The sequence below is a fragment of the Panthera tigris genome, chromosome E1, assembly GCF_018350195.1.
Source record: "Panthera tigris isolate Pti1 chromosome E1, P.tigris_Pti1_mat1.1, whole genome shotgun sequence".
Classification (NCBI taxonomy): Eukaryota; Metazoa; Chordata; class Mammalia; order Carnivora; family Felidae; genus Panthera; species Panthera tigris.
In genome coordinates, this window is record NC_056673.1 from 18,667,813 (window position 1) to 18,683,431 (window position 15,619).

Consider the following 15,619-nt stretch of genomic DNA (forward strand, 5'->3'; position numbering starts at 1 on the left):
AAGAAAAACAGTTGGGTAATAAAGGACACAGACCTTTTAGCCAGCAGCAAAGAGGCCTGCCCAGCATACTTCTGCCTCCTGGTGGGTCCCCTTTCTCAGGTGAGTAAATGAAGAAGGGTACACCTGCTGTGTGCCCAGCCTCCCTCCCTCTAGCCCTCCGTCCCTCTCTAAGAACAGGGGCTACTCACAGTGACTTCCTTCCCCAGGCTGACGGAGGCCAGGACGCGCTTCATTCCCTCTCCGCTTCCAATCTGCCAGATCAAGGCCTCTGCAGCTTGGTTCTTAAAGGGCCAGTCTCTTGCTTGAAGTTCATACCAAACAGTCCTGTGGGGACCACCCATGCAGCGTGAGCTCCTGAACCGCTCGGCCCAGCTCATGCCCGGGGCGGGGGGGCTCCTGCTGCCACAGTGCGAGGAACCCAGCCAGAGCATCCGGGATCCTCCTCCAGCTTTCCCCACCCACCAGGCTCCCAGAGATACCATGATGGCATCCCAGCAGCTCCTTCCAGTCACAAGGGGACCCGTGGCCCTACACATCTGTTGTGATGGAAAGTCTGAGGCTGCACAGGCTCCGCACAGATATCCTGCTACAAATGTCTAGCCTCTGTTGGGCTGATGCCTACGTCCAAGGTTGTCTGAGGAGTAACAAAGGCCAAGCCCAGCGCCTGGCACGCACACAGGTGCTCAGGAAGTAAGAGTTCAAGGTAAGGAGAGGAAGAAACTACCCTCAGGGGAAAGGACACCCAGAGATGACAGGGTGAGGCCCTCACTCAGCCTCTCCAAGCTTCCTCACCTTTCCTGACTCATCTTGACCTTCTCCGTTAGACCCCCACTGTTCAGTGCAGGGGCCACTAGCCACGGGGGGCTATCGAGCAACTGAAATGTGGAGAGTGGACCTGAGATGTGCTGCGGGTGCAAAGTACTCTCCAAAGTTTGGAAACTTCGTTGGGTAAAATAGCTCCTTAATTTTTAAATTTTGATTACATGTTGAAATGATAATATTTTGGATATATTGAGCTGAACACATTATCAAAACAGGTTTTATCTATTTTTCTTTTTTTTTTAGCATGGCTAAGAGAAAACTTTAAATTCTGTATCTGGCTCACGTTATGTGTCTATATTTTTATTTTTCTCTTGGTTAGCTTCATGGGGGCACTAGAGGCCGGCTGGCAGGACCCCCCGGTTCTCCCAGAGGGACAATTCTTAGCTCTGGTCAGCATCTCCAAGGGGCACTGGGTGAGACAGACACCCAGAAATTACCTTAGTCCTCATGAAACCTTAGAGGAGGTACCATTATTCTTCCCATTTTACAGCTGGGGAAAGAGAAGGTCAAGGATGTGGTTCCTTAGCCAACAAGCGGCAGAATCAGGACTTGAAGCACGACATCACCCCCGCCCTGCCCCCAAGGTCAGCCATGCCCTTTCTTTCGGTCACTCTTGGCCTCAGAGCCCCAAAAGAGGGGGACGCGTGGGTCCTCCTCACCCAAATGCATAGACGTCAGCAGCTTTGGAGAACGGCAGCTGGTCCTCGTCCTTCCCGGGGGTCATCTCGCGGACAATCTCCGGGGCCAAGTAGCACAGCCAGTCATGTGACAGCTTCAGCTGGTTCTCACGCCTGGAGGCCAAGAAGCCAGAACAAGGACATGGGGGCCTTTCAGCCAGCAGCAAAGAGGCAGCCCGGCACACGGGTGCCCCAGGGCCAGCACCCCACCCATGCGTGGCCCCGAAAACAGCACACTGATCCTGCACTTGGCCAAGGCACCGGTGCTTTGGGGGGACGTTACAGAAGAGGGATAACCCGGTTTTTCTAGGAAAGCAGGTATTAGCAGGGAGCTGATTGATTCTCCAGCCTGGGAGAGTGGAGTGTCTACAAGAAAGGAAATCAGTCTGCCTGTGTACCTTACAACCTGGCCTGGGGCTCGATCTCCAGCCTGACTGCCACTCTCCCTCCTGGAGGTCCCCCAGATTCTTGGAGAAGAGCCTTTCTCCCCACCCCCACCTTTCAAGATTTGGGGAAATAAAACCTGATGCTCTTCCTCATACTGGGGACATGAACCCTCGTCCCCTGTCCAAGTCAGTGAGCAAATAGGTCACATGTGAGCAAGGGGACCCAGCCTCCACGGGGTCAGCCTGAGAATGAAGCGCCACGTATGAGGGACCCAAACATGACCCATGCCTGACTCGGGACCAGAACCCTAAGGACAGGACCTAAGCAAACCTGGCCTTTCCTGTAGGGAGGGCAGCTCCTCAGCAACAGATAGCAGGTGCCCAGACCTCAGCTGCACCTCGGAGCCTGGCCGGCACCACCCAGTTCCTCCCCGTTCCGTCCAGACGCCCAAGGCCAACTCACCGTCCCTCTCGGACCACGCCCGAGATCCCAAACAGCCCGAAGTCTGTGATGACCACTTTGCCGTTGTCATAGAAGACGTTCTTGGATTTGAGATCTTTGTGCACAATGCCCTTGGCATGTAGATATCCCATGCCCTGGAAAACAGTGAGCCTCACGTCGGCAGGGCGGGAAGACGAGTGACAAGGATTCACCTTGGGCTGCCCACCTGGGCTGGGCAGTGAGCTGGACACCCTCCCCGCGTCCCCTCATGGGATCTTCAAAATCCTATGCGGTCGAATTATCTCCATTTTACAGATGAGGAAACCGAGCCTCAGAGAGGGGAAGTCACTTGCCCCAGGCCACACAGCAGTTAAACAGCATTGCTGAGGCCTGGTTCAGGCTAGTCCGTGGCACTGTGCTGTCCAAAGGGCACTGTATGCTTAGCTAAGGTGTGGAGAGGGTGACGGGTGGGGAGCTGGGGGGTCAGGAAGTGTATAAAGAGCCGTGATACCCCCCACGTTAAGTCATACAGCAATTGGGTGATCTACAGGGTCTCTATCAGGCTTCACACCAACTGGCCTCTACCCGTAAGCTAGGCAAGGGCTCAGGCTGGGGAACAGAGATGAATTCCCAGAGAGGGGGCCCCCAAATTCAGGTGGTCCCAGTGTCTGTATGGGACACAGGCCACCTGACGCAGGCACGCTCTCACCCAAGGTCCAACTGTCTTCTGACACGAAACTCAGGACTCCTACGTACTCCCCCGATGCCCTCCAGAACGGGGGCAGCTGCCACCGCTGAAGTGGCCATCCCGCCAGCTCAGAAAGAGGCGCACGTAAGGCCACCTCTCAATCGCCCACGTGGAGGACGCCTCCCACATTACGAGAGTCCTTCTGGCTTTAAAGCTACTTGGGGTGAGAAGTGGACAAGTAAACAGACCACGTTTAGGGAACAGAAAGAACGAGCCGCGACACAGAAGCCAGCTGAGGCCAGAGCTCGGTCTGAGGGGGTCTGGAGAGCATCAGAGAAGAATTTACACGAGGCCGGAGATGCGGAGGGCGTGGGGTCTGTGGTAGCACCCCCCCACCACCTCCCAAGGCTTTCAGGAGAGCTCTCACCCACGCTGTGCAGAGAGCCCCGGGAAAGACTGACTTGCTCCTTCCCCAAAGTCCATCCTGAATGCAAGAGGGTCATTCCTAGACTATCTGCCCCTTTCCCAAACCCAACCAAGGCACAAGCCTTCCTCAGGGACGAAAGACACCACCCGGGGCCAAACAGGGACCAGCTACATGACCGAGGACGAGTGGCTGTGCCACTCTGAGCCTTGTGTACAGAAGAGGTACCACGGGCTTGAAAGGCCAGCTTCAAGAGATGCGATTTAAGTGCCCAGGTCTACAGGGCACCCGGGTGGCTCAGTCAGTTAAGCGTCCAACTTTGGCTCAGGTCACAATCTCGTGGTTTGTGGGTTCGAGCCCTGTGTCGGGCTCTGTGTGGACAGCTCAGAACCTGGAGCCTGCTTCAGATTCTGTGTCTCCCTCTCTCTCTGCCTCTCCCCCACTCGCACACTCTCTCGAAACTAAATAAACATTAAAAAAAATTTTTTTCAAATAAAATAAAAAATAAATGCTCAGGTCTGGAGCACAAATCCCCTCCCTTCTCACGGTATCTCGGGGTCTCCAGAGTAGCTCCCCAATCACAAACCTAGCCAAAGGACAGGACCCTGTTCTCGTATTTTGAACCTCAAGACACCAAAGATGAGAACAAAAGAAAGTGGCTTAGGGAGGACAGCGTTTCAGCAGGTGGAAAACCAAACAAGCCAGCAGAGAGGCGGCTTCCGGCTCTATGGCTCCAAAATCTTTGAGTAACTTCTCTCGTCTGCCCCTAGAATCTTCCAGATGGCTCCTTCATCTGACCTCAGCTGGTCAGCAACCATACAGATGCCCCAGAGTATGTACCGTAAGGAGAGAAAAACAGTTTGGTGCAGGGGAGGGAGGCAGGGCAGGGCAGGGGAGACAGTGGGGAGCAGGGCCCAGCAAGTCAGGGGACAACATGAAGTAGGTGTAACACCCAGCGGCTCCCTCCACCTCCTCCAAAAGGAGACATGCTGCAAACGAAGGCATAAATGTGGGGTTTTAACGGAGAGGCTTTGAAATTTAATTCATTAATTTAGCCACATGGACATGTCATATCACGTGGAAATCTTGATTCACGCATAGAAGTCACTGATGACTTGTGTCTCTTCCTTGCTAAAGACCCGCACGCATGCACACATGCACGGTGGATGGCGGGAGGGAGGGAGAAAAAGGAAAGGTGGGAGCGGAGGCGGGAGACAGGGAGCTGCAGGGGGGTCCTATGAGCAAGCTTTTCAACAAAAACAAGAAAAGAGGAGCTCCTCCCCAGCAGCAGTCTGGCTTTTATCCAAGCCTGCTAGGTTGCTGAATGAAGCAACTTATAAATAAGCTTTTCTTTCATTTGTGTTTAATTACTATAAATAAATAAATAAATAAATAAATAAATAAATAAATAAATAAATAGAATTTAAAGCCACCAATAAACAAAAAACTTAATAAACAAAACAAGGAAGGGAGGAAGGAAGGGAGGGAGGGAGGAAGGCAGGCTGCCTGAGGGCTGGTCCTCACGAAACTTGGATTTGGAAACCTGAAGGCAGAAAAGCGTGGGTGCTTTCACAGTGCCCTCAATCAGTTCAAAGACGCTCATCAAGCGCCATGCCCTGTGCCCAGTGGGCCCTCAGCGGATTATTCCATTCTGCTCCAGCACTAATCCAATGGAGGAGGCTATATTGGAAGCCCCATCTTACTGGCTTACTGAAGAGGAAGTCAAGGCTCAGAGAGGCTCATTGACCCGCCCAAAGTCACACAGCTGGTGCGACCAGGATTCAAACCCTTAAAGCCTGCCGTGCTCCAATTCGTCCATCATCACAGACTGGGCGTCTAGCTCCTGGCTCTGAGTGGATGAGACACGGACAGAGGGAAGGAGACGGGGGCCCACCCTTGAGGTGCTCCAGCTACAGGAAGAGACGGAGCAGGAGGAAGGCCAGGAACCCCGGGACCAGCCGGCTCATCCTTTACCTTGATGATCTCCTGAGCAATCTGTCTGGTCTTGTTGATGTCCAGAGACGTCTTGGGGTCCCTCACAAATGAGTGCAATGTCCGCCCCTTGCAGAAGCTGTGGAGAGTGGTGGGGTCAGACAGAGGTGTGGGGCCAGCGCAGCTCGACCCCAGCCCTTGCGGCCAGAGTGGAGGACCCTCTCCATCCCCTGGACTGGTGAGCACCGGAATCCTTGCTCTTACCCAAGCCTGACGCCCATTCCTTCCTGGCCAGGCCTGAGCGTGCAAAATCACACACACGTGCACCTTGTTTCCTGAGGCCCAGGGCCTGCCCACCCCAGAACAGGAAACCCAGTGCACCAAGGCTCGTGGCAACCCAGAGAGCAGCCCAGCCTCAGGGGATTCAAGGTGGGAACGTGCCCCCTCAAACTCAGGGAAGAATCTGGCCTTTTAGGACTACAACTGGACGACATTTGGGGCTCTCCATGATGATGTGCACGATCTTTTTGCTGTTTTCTGATCACAGACATTTTATTACCATATAGGAGTGTGCAGGAGGAGGGTGGCATCATCAGGGGTGTCAGAGTGATTATTGGAAAATGGGCTCACATTTTCAGGCCTCCTCCTGCATTGACTCCTAAAACCTGGGCTGAGCAAGGACCCGGAGAGAATGTATAGCTCACTCCCCTGTTCCTGGGAAAAGTTCAGTTAAGGCATCTCATGAAGAAGCTAGTTTTAGGAAACTTCTCCAAGGAGATAGGATTCTTAGAGCCTCGGAGACTTGGAGAACCGGCCGAGGGGTCTGGGATAGTGACTGACGGTTCCTCATCTGTGTTCTAACGCCCTCAGCATAATCTGGTAATGGATGTTTTGTTATGTGTAGTCCCTTTAAGCAGACTCAGATTCTCATGGCGTGGCAGGGGTGAAGAGAGACGGATGGGGTGAATGGAGGGATGGTGCTGAAGGTTCTTTCAAAGCACCGGGTCTGGCTACAGGGAACATCATCAGAATGTTAATGAGTGGGCTCTTGGTTGATAGGATTAAAGTGATTTCTAGTTTCTTCTTGAAACCTCCATGTATATATTCCAAAATGCCTTCACTAACCTCTTGTTACCGCTTCTGGTTTTTTATCTTTCATTTATTTTTATTATTTTTTAATATTTATACATTTATTTATATATTTATATATATTTATTCATTTATTCATTCATTTATAGGCTTCACACCCAGAGCCCAATGTGGGACCTGAACTCACGACCCTGAGGATCAAGACCTGAGCTGAAATCTCAAGACCTGGGTGCTTAACCACCCAGGTGCCCCTTGCAGTTCCTGATGTTAAAAGTAAATGCCCGGGGCGCCGGGGTGGCCCAGTCAGTTAAGCATCCGACTTTAGCTCAGGTCATGATCCCATGGATTGTAGGTTCGAGCCCCACATTGGGCTCTGTGCTGACAGCTCAGAAATGGGAACCTGCTTCGGATTCTATGTCTCCCTCTGTCTCTGCCCCTCCCCAGCTTGTGCTCTTTCAAAAATGAATAAATGTAAAAAAAAAAAAAAAAAAAAAAAAGTGAACACCCAACAACAACTGTTTGAATGTCAAAACGTTTCAGCCTCCCACGCTCAATGCTGGGGGAATGGACAGTCATGCACCGAAGGCTGGGGGGGGGACGGGTGAGCACTTTCTGGAGTAGAAACAGAAATGCCCATCAGACCACCACATTTGTACACTCTCGCCCAGCACAAGTACTCACAGAAGTTCACCAACATACGGAAACAAAGATGTTCATTATGGCAAAGTGCCCAGCAAAAGAGGGCGGGCTGAATATACTGGGGGCAACCAGGGATCCGTCAGAGCCCAGCCCACTTTCAGTGAAGTCACGGTGGCAGCTTGAAATCAGCTGTGGGGAGAGTATTTGCACCACAGGAATTGACCCATGCACAAACAAGGGCTTCCTTCCCCACCACCCAGGAATCGAAGGTTCAATGTTTACGAGCACACCACTGGGTTCAACTATGTGCCAGGAATGTGGGGTGAGCGTTAAAGATTGCACTCAAGTGGAGAAAGCAGGTGAGAACCAGTGGGACCTGTATTTTTTTTTTTTTTAATATTTATTTATTTAGAGAGAGGGCACAGGCGGGAGAGGAGCAGAGAGGGAGACACAGAATCCGAAGCAGGCTCCAGGCTCTGAGCTGTCGGCACAGAGCCCCGACGTGGGGCTCGAACCCACGAACCGTGAGATCATGACCTGAGCCGAAGTCAGAGGATTAACTGACTGAGCCACCCAGGCGTCCCGGACCTGTGCTATCTTTACAAAGGAATGGATACTTGAAAAACCTGAGTGTATACAAATTTCTTTATTTTAACAGAAGGCGTGATAAGCATCTGTTTACAGTATATCCACCTTCGGGGAGAAGCACCCCGGGAGAAGCACCCAGGTGGGGTGGGAGGAGACTAGCTTTCATCTTGTACCTTTCTGGAACACCTGATATTTTCTGTCCTTAGGCATCATTTTGTTTCTTTTGTTTTTTAATGTCAGTGGGGTTATGTGGTGGGGAAATCAGACCCCGTTTTGCCTTTCCCCGTTGTACCTCTCCACATTAAGACCGCCACACAAATAACAGGGCCCCGGGGCGAGGTTACCTGGTGATGATGGCCAGATGGGGTGGGTTCATGCAGGCCCCCATGAAGAGCACCACGTTCTCATGCCGCGTCTGCCGGTAGTTCATCACCTCTTTCTTGAACAGCTTCAGGTGGTCCTGGTTGTGGCCGTCCATCTCCAGCAGGCGGATGGCCACCTCGCCGTGCCAGCGGCCTCGGTGCACGCGGCCCCAGCGGCCCTGCCCGATGGGCTCGCCCAGCTCCACCTGCTCAAAGGGGATGTCCCACTCCTGCAGGTACACGCTAGTCTGGCTGGCCTTGCGAGAGATGGGGCCCCGCCAGGGCCGGCGGGAGCTCGGCAAGTCGTCCACCTCGTCCTCGTCGTCCTCGGCCTCTGACTTGCCGGCCTCTGTCTCCTCGGCCTGGAAGGAGGGGGAAGGGATAGGGAGGGCCGGCAGAGCTGGGCTCAGCCAACTTGCCCTGCCCAGAGCCCCAACCAGGTAAGGGAAGAAAGAGGCAGGGGCTCTAGCCGCAGCTCTGCTCCGGCTTGCTGTGGCCAGGGGGCAGGTCACTTGGCACCATAGGGCCTCAGTGTCCTCATCCACAAACTGTGGCGCCTGGCCCAGGTGGGCCCCGAGGCCCTTCTCGCGAATCTCCAAGATCGACTGATGAACGACATCTAACCGCTAGGAAAGCAAATTAGCGTCCGCTGGCATAGACAAGTCCACCCCCGTTTATCCTTTCTGGGCATTTCTTTGTTTAAACAGAGTTTCCGACTGTCCTCCGGGCAGGAGCAAATCGGTCTAAACCCCAGTGCGTTGCTGGGAGCCAGGCTCGGTTGACACTTTGGTTCAAGGATGTAGACGGTGGTTTCTCGGCCCTGGCTCCAATCAGAATCACTTGGGGGGCTTTGACATCGTGAAGATGCCTGGCCCCAAGTCAGACTCATTGAACTAGAGTCTCCCAGGCTGGGCCCCAGGCCTCCGGGCTAGGGGTGGGAATCATGGGGATGAAGGGCTTACTTTAACCTCAAAAACAAAACAAAACAAAACAAAACAAAACAAAACAAAACAAAACAAAACAAAACAAAACAAAACAAAAGAAGGTCTGTGCTCATCACTCTTTTAGGCTGTGCACCTGCTGCAGCGGGCTCCTGACGGGGCCCTTCCCAGGGCCCGGCACCCACGCGCTCCCCACACGCCTATGTGCACAGAGACGAGGAGGAGGGGAGAGAGAAGGGACCATCTCCGGGCTGCGCGTCACCCGCACTCACCTCCCCTTCACGATCCTCCAACACGTCTGCTTTTGGCTGGTTGTCGAGCCTGAGAGCAAAACACGGTTTGTCAAGGAGACCCTGGCGGCGGGTCAGTCTGCTCTCAACTGGGCAGGGCCCCATCGTGAGGCCCGAGAAAGGGCCACCAGGCCTGCATCTGTACTGTGACCCACTTGGCTGTGGGAAAGGCAGTCTGGAGGTCGTGGAAGCAGACAGGAGGCCAGAGACCAAACCCCATCTCCCTTCTTTGGCCTCAGCCTTCTTTAGACTAACCTGAGGGTGGTGGGGGACAAGGGGTGGGCAGGAACCACTGAGACCCTTTCAAACTTGGTGCCCAGTCAGAGGTTCTGAGCACAACGCGGGTCTTGAAATCATACTTGAGAACCGGCTTTGTCACCTCCCATGGGACTTCGTGCAATTTTTTTTTTTGACAGATTATTTCTTTTGAGGGTGAGAGAGAGAAAACGAGTGGGAGAGGGGCAGAGGGAGAGGGAGAATCCCAAGCAGGACCCTCACTGTCACAGACTGTGAGCTCATGACCTGAGCTGAAATCGAGAGTCAGATGCTTAACCGACTGAGCCACTCAGACGCCCCTCTTCTTCTTTTTTTTTTTAATGTTTATTTATTTTGAGAGACAGAACATGCACATGAGTAGGAGAGTAGGAGAGTAGGAGAGTAGGAGAGGGGCAGAGAGAAAGGGAGAGAGAGAATCCCAAGCAGGTTCCTCACTGTCAGCGAGGAGCCCAACGGGGGGCTCGATCCCACGAACAGAGAGATCATGGCCTGAACCCAAATCAAGACTCAGATGCTCAATTGCCAGAGCCACCCAGGCACCCTGATGTCTTAACCCCTCCGTGGGGGCTTTCTCCTCCGTACAAGGATGACAACTACTTTAATACCTACCTCTACCAGGCTGAGCAGAGGGCTCAGCAGAGCCGGACGTGGAGAAAGGGCTCCATAAACAGGAGCGATTTTTAGTAGGCACCTCTAACTCTGAGTGGCCTCTGCCCACCTGTCTTGGGTCACAAGACTGCTCCAGGTTCACATATGTCCCTACCCAATGTTGACTACACCAACAGGAGACAGACAAAACCCTCTGGCCAAGGTCGGTGGTCCGGGGAGTGGGTGAGCCCAAGGAGTGCCCCCCGCTGGCTGGCCCAGAGCAGGAGCTCAGAGACTTAAAGGTGGAGTGGGAGGTGGTCGGGGATGTGGGTCCCGCTTTAACAGGTCCCCATGGGAAAGAAAGCGAACGCAGGGTGGGGATGCCTACCGGGTACTGTCTGCTGCATCAGGGGACGGGGCCGCCTGTGGAAATGCGGAAATGTCTGTAGGAAACAAAAAGCAAACACAAAGCATGAGACCCCCTTCCTGCTGCCTCACGGACACGGTGCTTACCAAGTGCACGCAGCAGAACGGTGCCTCCCCTCCCAGCCAGCCCCTCCCAGCGCTGCACCTAAACCGGGCACTTCTCCTAAACCGGAACATGGACACAACCTCCACGGCACGTGGTTTTGCTCCCACAGCTCTGTGCAGGTACGCGATTGGGATTCCCCAGTCAACCCCAATTCCTTGTGGCCAAATGACTCCATATAAGCAAGCGGTAAAAGCAAACTGCGTATTATTTACATGGGGGTCAGACTCTCCATCTTGGCTCAAAGGCAGTAGCTGGTGCAACAATCCCCTGAAGGCAGTAAGACCCCTTCAGGGAGGCCAGCGGAGGCCCAGGGCAGGGCTTGCAGATGGCTCATTAGTGACACCTCGTGTCTGGCTCAGCTGCTGGAAATTTCTGGCAGGAGCCAGAGGCCCTGCCCCCCCTTGACTTCCGGGTTTGGGCAGCTCTCAGAGGAGAGGAAGAAACGCACAGTCCACACCTCCTGGAACCCAAAGGTTGGGTAGGTGGGGCTGACCCTGAGCCTGGGGCTTTCCCAGTTTTAGCACTGAAAGTCCCACATCCGGGGGACACCAGACAGACGGTCACCCCAGTGTGGAACCCCAAAACCGTGGCTACTTCTGTGACTCTTCACTCCCTCCTCTTTTGTCAACAAAAGAAGGTGGCTGTGGCTGAGTTGTCAGCACCCTCTCCCTGCCTTCCAGGACACAGAGCCCCCCAACTCAGCCATCAACGCCTCCCCCCACTTCAAGCTTTCTCTAAAGCTTTATCCAAGGCTACCTCTGAGGTCATCTGAATCGCCACATTCTGGGAGCTCACAGACCTGGAGAATCTGATAGAGGCTGTGGGCCTTCCTACCAGGGAAATGCACACATGCACCACTCCTGGGGGATCTGGGTCCTGGAAGCCTCGGCCAAGGCCCCCCCAAGATAACACTACCCTGTGTCCACAGACTACCCTCCTTCCCAGCCTGACCTTCCCACCCCTCCAACACAGCTCAAATATTTCCACAGAAGATAACACGTGCATAGGGGATGTCTCCACACCGCACCCCAAGTGGGAGGGAACAGCGTCTCTGAGGCCTCATGCTTTTCCTTAAACATTTAGAGTGTATTTTGCGTTCTGCTCCAAAATGTGTCCATGTTTGTTTTTAACAGGTATATAGTCCCTCTCCTTCCCCAACATATCTTCAAGGCAAGATGGATCCTTCTGGAAAAAGAGCCATGTTTTCCCAATGCTTTTGAGGACTCCCCTGCACACTGGGCCTTGAGCTGGTAACCAGGGAGGCTCTTAGACGGGAGCCACAACAAAAATGGGTGTGAAACCACAGGGGCAGCTTGGAGAGCCTCCTGGGGCCAGTCCCAGGGCCCTGACCCCTGCCAGCCTGCTCACGCCCAGGCAAAGCCACACTAATAGTTCTGTAAGAACTCCACAAACGCTCCAAATCACTCCCCTAATGGAGCCGGGCTGGAAAACAGAAAAGCCTGGACTAACCAAAAGACCATGACGCCAAGACGGGCCTGTTTAACCTATGAGAAAAACAGCTACAGTCTTTGTCTAAACACAGAGAGACTTCATATGGCTAAATTAAGAATTAAAGTTGCAGATTACTTATATGAATGCTTGTCACCCTCAACTGGAGAAATAAGTACTAACCACAAAAACTCCTTGGGGGCATGAATATGGCCAAATGCGAAGGTTGGCACATAGTAGGTGTACAAAACAGTTTCTGTTGGAAGGGAATCAATCAGAAGAGATTGAAAGTTGTCGCCTTGAAAATTTCTAAAATAAAGCTGCATTCTACTTTATCGCCAGCAGATGGCGCCACGCAGCAACACTCAGGCAGGTGAAGCCCCAGCAAGTGAAGGCTGCAGACTTTCCCCAAATTGTCTTCCCTTTCTGTAAGTAGTTTCCTCCTCACGGTGTAGGAGAAGATATTTTAACAGGTGCCCATAAGGCGTCAGCAAGAAGGTCTGTCCCTCCCTCCTGCAAACTGGATTTCCGCCACCTGTCAGTTGTGTGACCCCAGATAAGTTGCCTATAGTCTTTGTGCAACAGGCTGGACAGGATGGAGGCCAAGGTCCCTCCGGGCAAGTCACTGCCCCTGTGAAGGGCCCACCTCAAGCCTACCCACCCCGCTCCCTTTTCCCAGCTGTGATACACAGTCAGCTCTCAAAACAGGTGCATGTGAGGCTCAGGCACCATGGAGGTACCCAGGGGAAGGTATGCCCAGGTGGGCTGAACACAGGGGCCACAGCAAGGGCCAGTTAGTGGAACCATGCAAAGGACTCACCTGGAAAGATAAACTGTTGTCTATGATGAATGAAGTAGGCAGCTTTAAACAGAAGAGGAGGTGAGTCACACACACAGAACAGCAAATGCAGCGAAGGAGGAGGGGGGCCAGGCACGGGCTGCTTATGGGGTGGGGTGGGGCAGAACAGGGTGATCCATGCAGGAAGGAGAAAAAGAACTGAAAGGAAATGGGTGCTGGCAGGAGACCCCAGGAAGGGGCTTTCCCGGGAGGACTGGGGTTGGGAGCTCGTGGCCCCACTGCTGCAGAGACCTGGCTGACGGCATTCACCTCCCAGGCTCACTTCTCTGTGAAACGTGCGGGAGCCCAGAAGGGTGAAATACTGAAAAGGGAATTGTGCCGAGTGCAGAGGAATGGTCTCCACCCCCTTGGCCCCACATTCACCTCCAGAGGTGATGAGGCTTTAGCAAACTTTCTCACCATCCAAAACAGAACAAAAACCCACCTGTCTTCAGGGTCCCCCTGAAGGCGACGCGCTGGGGGTCTGGACTCTGACACCGCTGTCGTGTTGTAAAACAGGGGTACCGGGCAGCCTTTCCCCATAAACTGATTCGCTCCCCCACAGTGAAAGCTGAGCGGCTCTGACTGACCTCACAAAACGGGCTTTTTCTGTGGCTATTGTTTTTCAAACAGGCCCTTCCTTTTAGAAAAACCCAAACTAGGCGTTTAGCAAAAGACCCAGTTTCAGAGCATAATGACGGAGCAGAATGGGAGAGGAGGTCATTCCAATGGGCCATCGCTCCACTCCTGGGGAGGGCGGGGTGGAGAGGGGTGAGCGCAGGATGATGCAGGACAGAGCCAGCCAGCCAGGTGTGTGTTAAGGCGAAGGCACAGGCAAAAGAGAAGATTCTTATAAAATCTCGGTCTCCCAGCACCCCTAGAAGAAACCCCTGGTGAAACGGGCCCAGAGAGGCTGTCCGGCCTCCTGCAGGCTGCATGAGGGTCCCCCGGCACAGGAAAAGCTGTGCTTCTGTCCCCCCGGGCCTGGAGCCTCAAAGGCCAGGCCTGACCTGACCAGGCCCAGAGCAAACTGGAGTGTCCCAGTGGCTGCTGCCTCCTCTGGGCCTCTGCCATCCGAAATACGCGGAGGGCCAAGGCCAACTGCAAGGAGCTGCCAGGGTGGCCGAGGCCTAGGCTCATCCTGAAACAGGCGAGTGGGCCCCACTCTGCTTCTTGGAGATATGGGACACCCCAGGCCTGGCTGAGAGGAGGAAGACCCCGGCCCTACAGAGCCCGGGGCGGTGGCGGAGTCAGAGGTCAGCTCTAGCATGCACCTCCCCTGAGACTCAGTGTCCTCATCTGCACAGTGGGCATAACCTAACCCCAACTTCACAGGGTCTCTTACTTTATGGAAAAGGGAACAAAAGCTTCCCGTTAAGTAGCTTATTCAGATCACGGAGGAGGTAAGCAGCAGAGTCTGGGGCCTTCTGGGCCTGCCTCTGCTCCCTGGGCTGCCTGCCATGCTTCCTGGGAGCTCAGCAGCCCTGAGTGAACAGTGCCCACGAGAGGCCACCCCACACACGGGATGGCAGCGTGGGCTTGTGTCAAGACCCCAGGCCTTGTGCCAGACAGACTTCGCTTTGATCCTGGCTCTCTCTCTCATGTGGGCAAGCCACTTCCTCTGAGCCTCAGTGTCCCCATCTGTAACACGGGTATGGAAGCAGCACGTACATCAGAGCGCTCATCAGGTTTAAATACCGGAATGCACTTGAGTTTGGCACAGTGCCTGGCTCCCAGCAAATGCTCTTAGTGGCAGCAGCGTTTGACCTTGAGCCTGCTAGGGCATGCCGAGAAGGGGTATCCCACCCCATCGTGAACGCACGCAAAGACCTGAGGGTGTGGTACCTGGGAAGTTGAACCTGCTGTCCCGCTGGCCGGGAGACGGGTTGGGGGGCGTCGTGGCACTGGATGGATTGGACGATGTCGGGAAGGGTGCCGGCGAGGAGGGCGTGGAGGACGTGGTGGAGGACGGGTTGCTGCTGGAGTCCAGGTGGTTCATGGCTGGAGGGTGCTCCTGCAGGACCAGAGACGCCAGAAGTGGGCAGGGACTGTCACTGCCCTACCCAGCCTGCTTCCCATCCCCCACGCTGGGGCCTTCCCCTCCCTGCCTAAAAACGAGGAGGTGCGCTCGGGGCATCCTGACGTTTTTACCTCATATTTGAGGGGATGATGGCACAGAGAGTCCCTCACCTCAGTGCCTATCCCCTAGGCGACCCCTGCTCATGCTTCTTCAGCTCAAACATACTTTCCTCCCAGGAGCCTTTCCTGAGCCCAGCGAGGACCACACTCCTCATGCTCCCATAAAAGTTAGCACTTTTCATCAGGGCACTTGAACTACAGTCAAGGGAAGATATCTGGGGTGGTTTTCTGCAGAATGTCCTTGTGTGTCCTGTGAAGGCAGGGACCCTATTCATCATACCCCCAGTGCCTGGCTCTGAGCCAAGCACATAGCAGGGTTTTTTAAATGAATTAAATTCAGCCTCCGATAAGTGTTTATTTAGTGTGTGGTGCACAGTGGGGTCTGATAAATGCTCCCCTCACTCTTCTACAGACCTACTGGCTAGGACTGCCCGGTGGTTTGGGCCCTAGCAAGGTCAAAGGACCAGCTGAGAGAGGGCTACGGGGGAGTCAGCGTTAGGTGGGACCCTGGCCCCGA

The 15,619-nt window shown here is 54.1% G+C and overlaps 1 protein-coding gene across 4 annotated transcripts in view; it reads right to left on the reverse strand.

Moving 5' to 3' along the window:
- Positions 1-15,619, reverse strand: part of KSR1 (kinase suppressor of ras 1) — a 163,067-nt gene that overhangs the window by 13,659 nt on the left and 133,789 nt on the right. For 3 of the 4 annotated variants that reach the window (XM_042966936.1, XM_042966933.1, XM_042966935.1), the window contains exons 10-18: positions 14,809-14,977; positions 12,946-12,987; positions 10,533-10,587; positions 9,263-9,311; positions 8,032-8,411; positions 5,414-5,510; positions 2,349-2,482; positions 1,482-1,613; positions 189-324 (exon numbers count right to left, since the gene is read on the reverse strand). In XM_042966936.1, coding sequence (XP_042822870.1) covers positions 189-324; positions 1,482-1,613; positions 2,349-2,482; positions 5,414-5,510; positions 8,032-8,411; positions 9,263-9,311; positions 10,533-10,587; positions 12,946-12,987; positions 14,809-14,977 — 1,194 coding nt within the window. The remainder of the gene's footprint in view (positions 1-188; positions 325-1,481; positions 1,614-2,348; positions 2,483-5,413; positions 5,511-8,031; positions 8,412-9,262; positions 9,312-10,532; positions 10,588-12,945; positions 12,988-14,808; positions 14,978-15,619) is intronic. The other variant, XM_042966934.1, reaches the window with a different exon arrangement.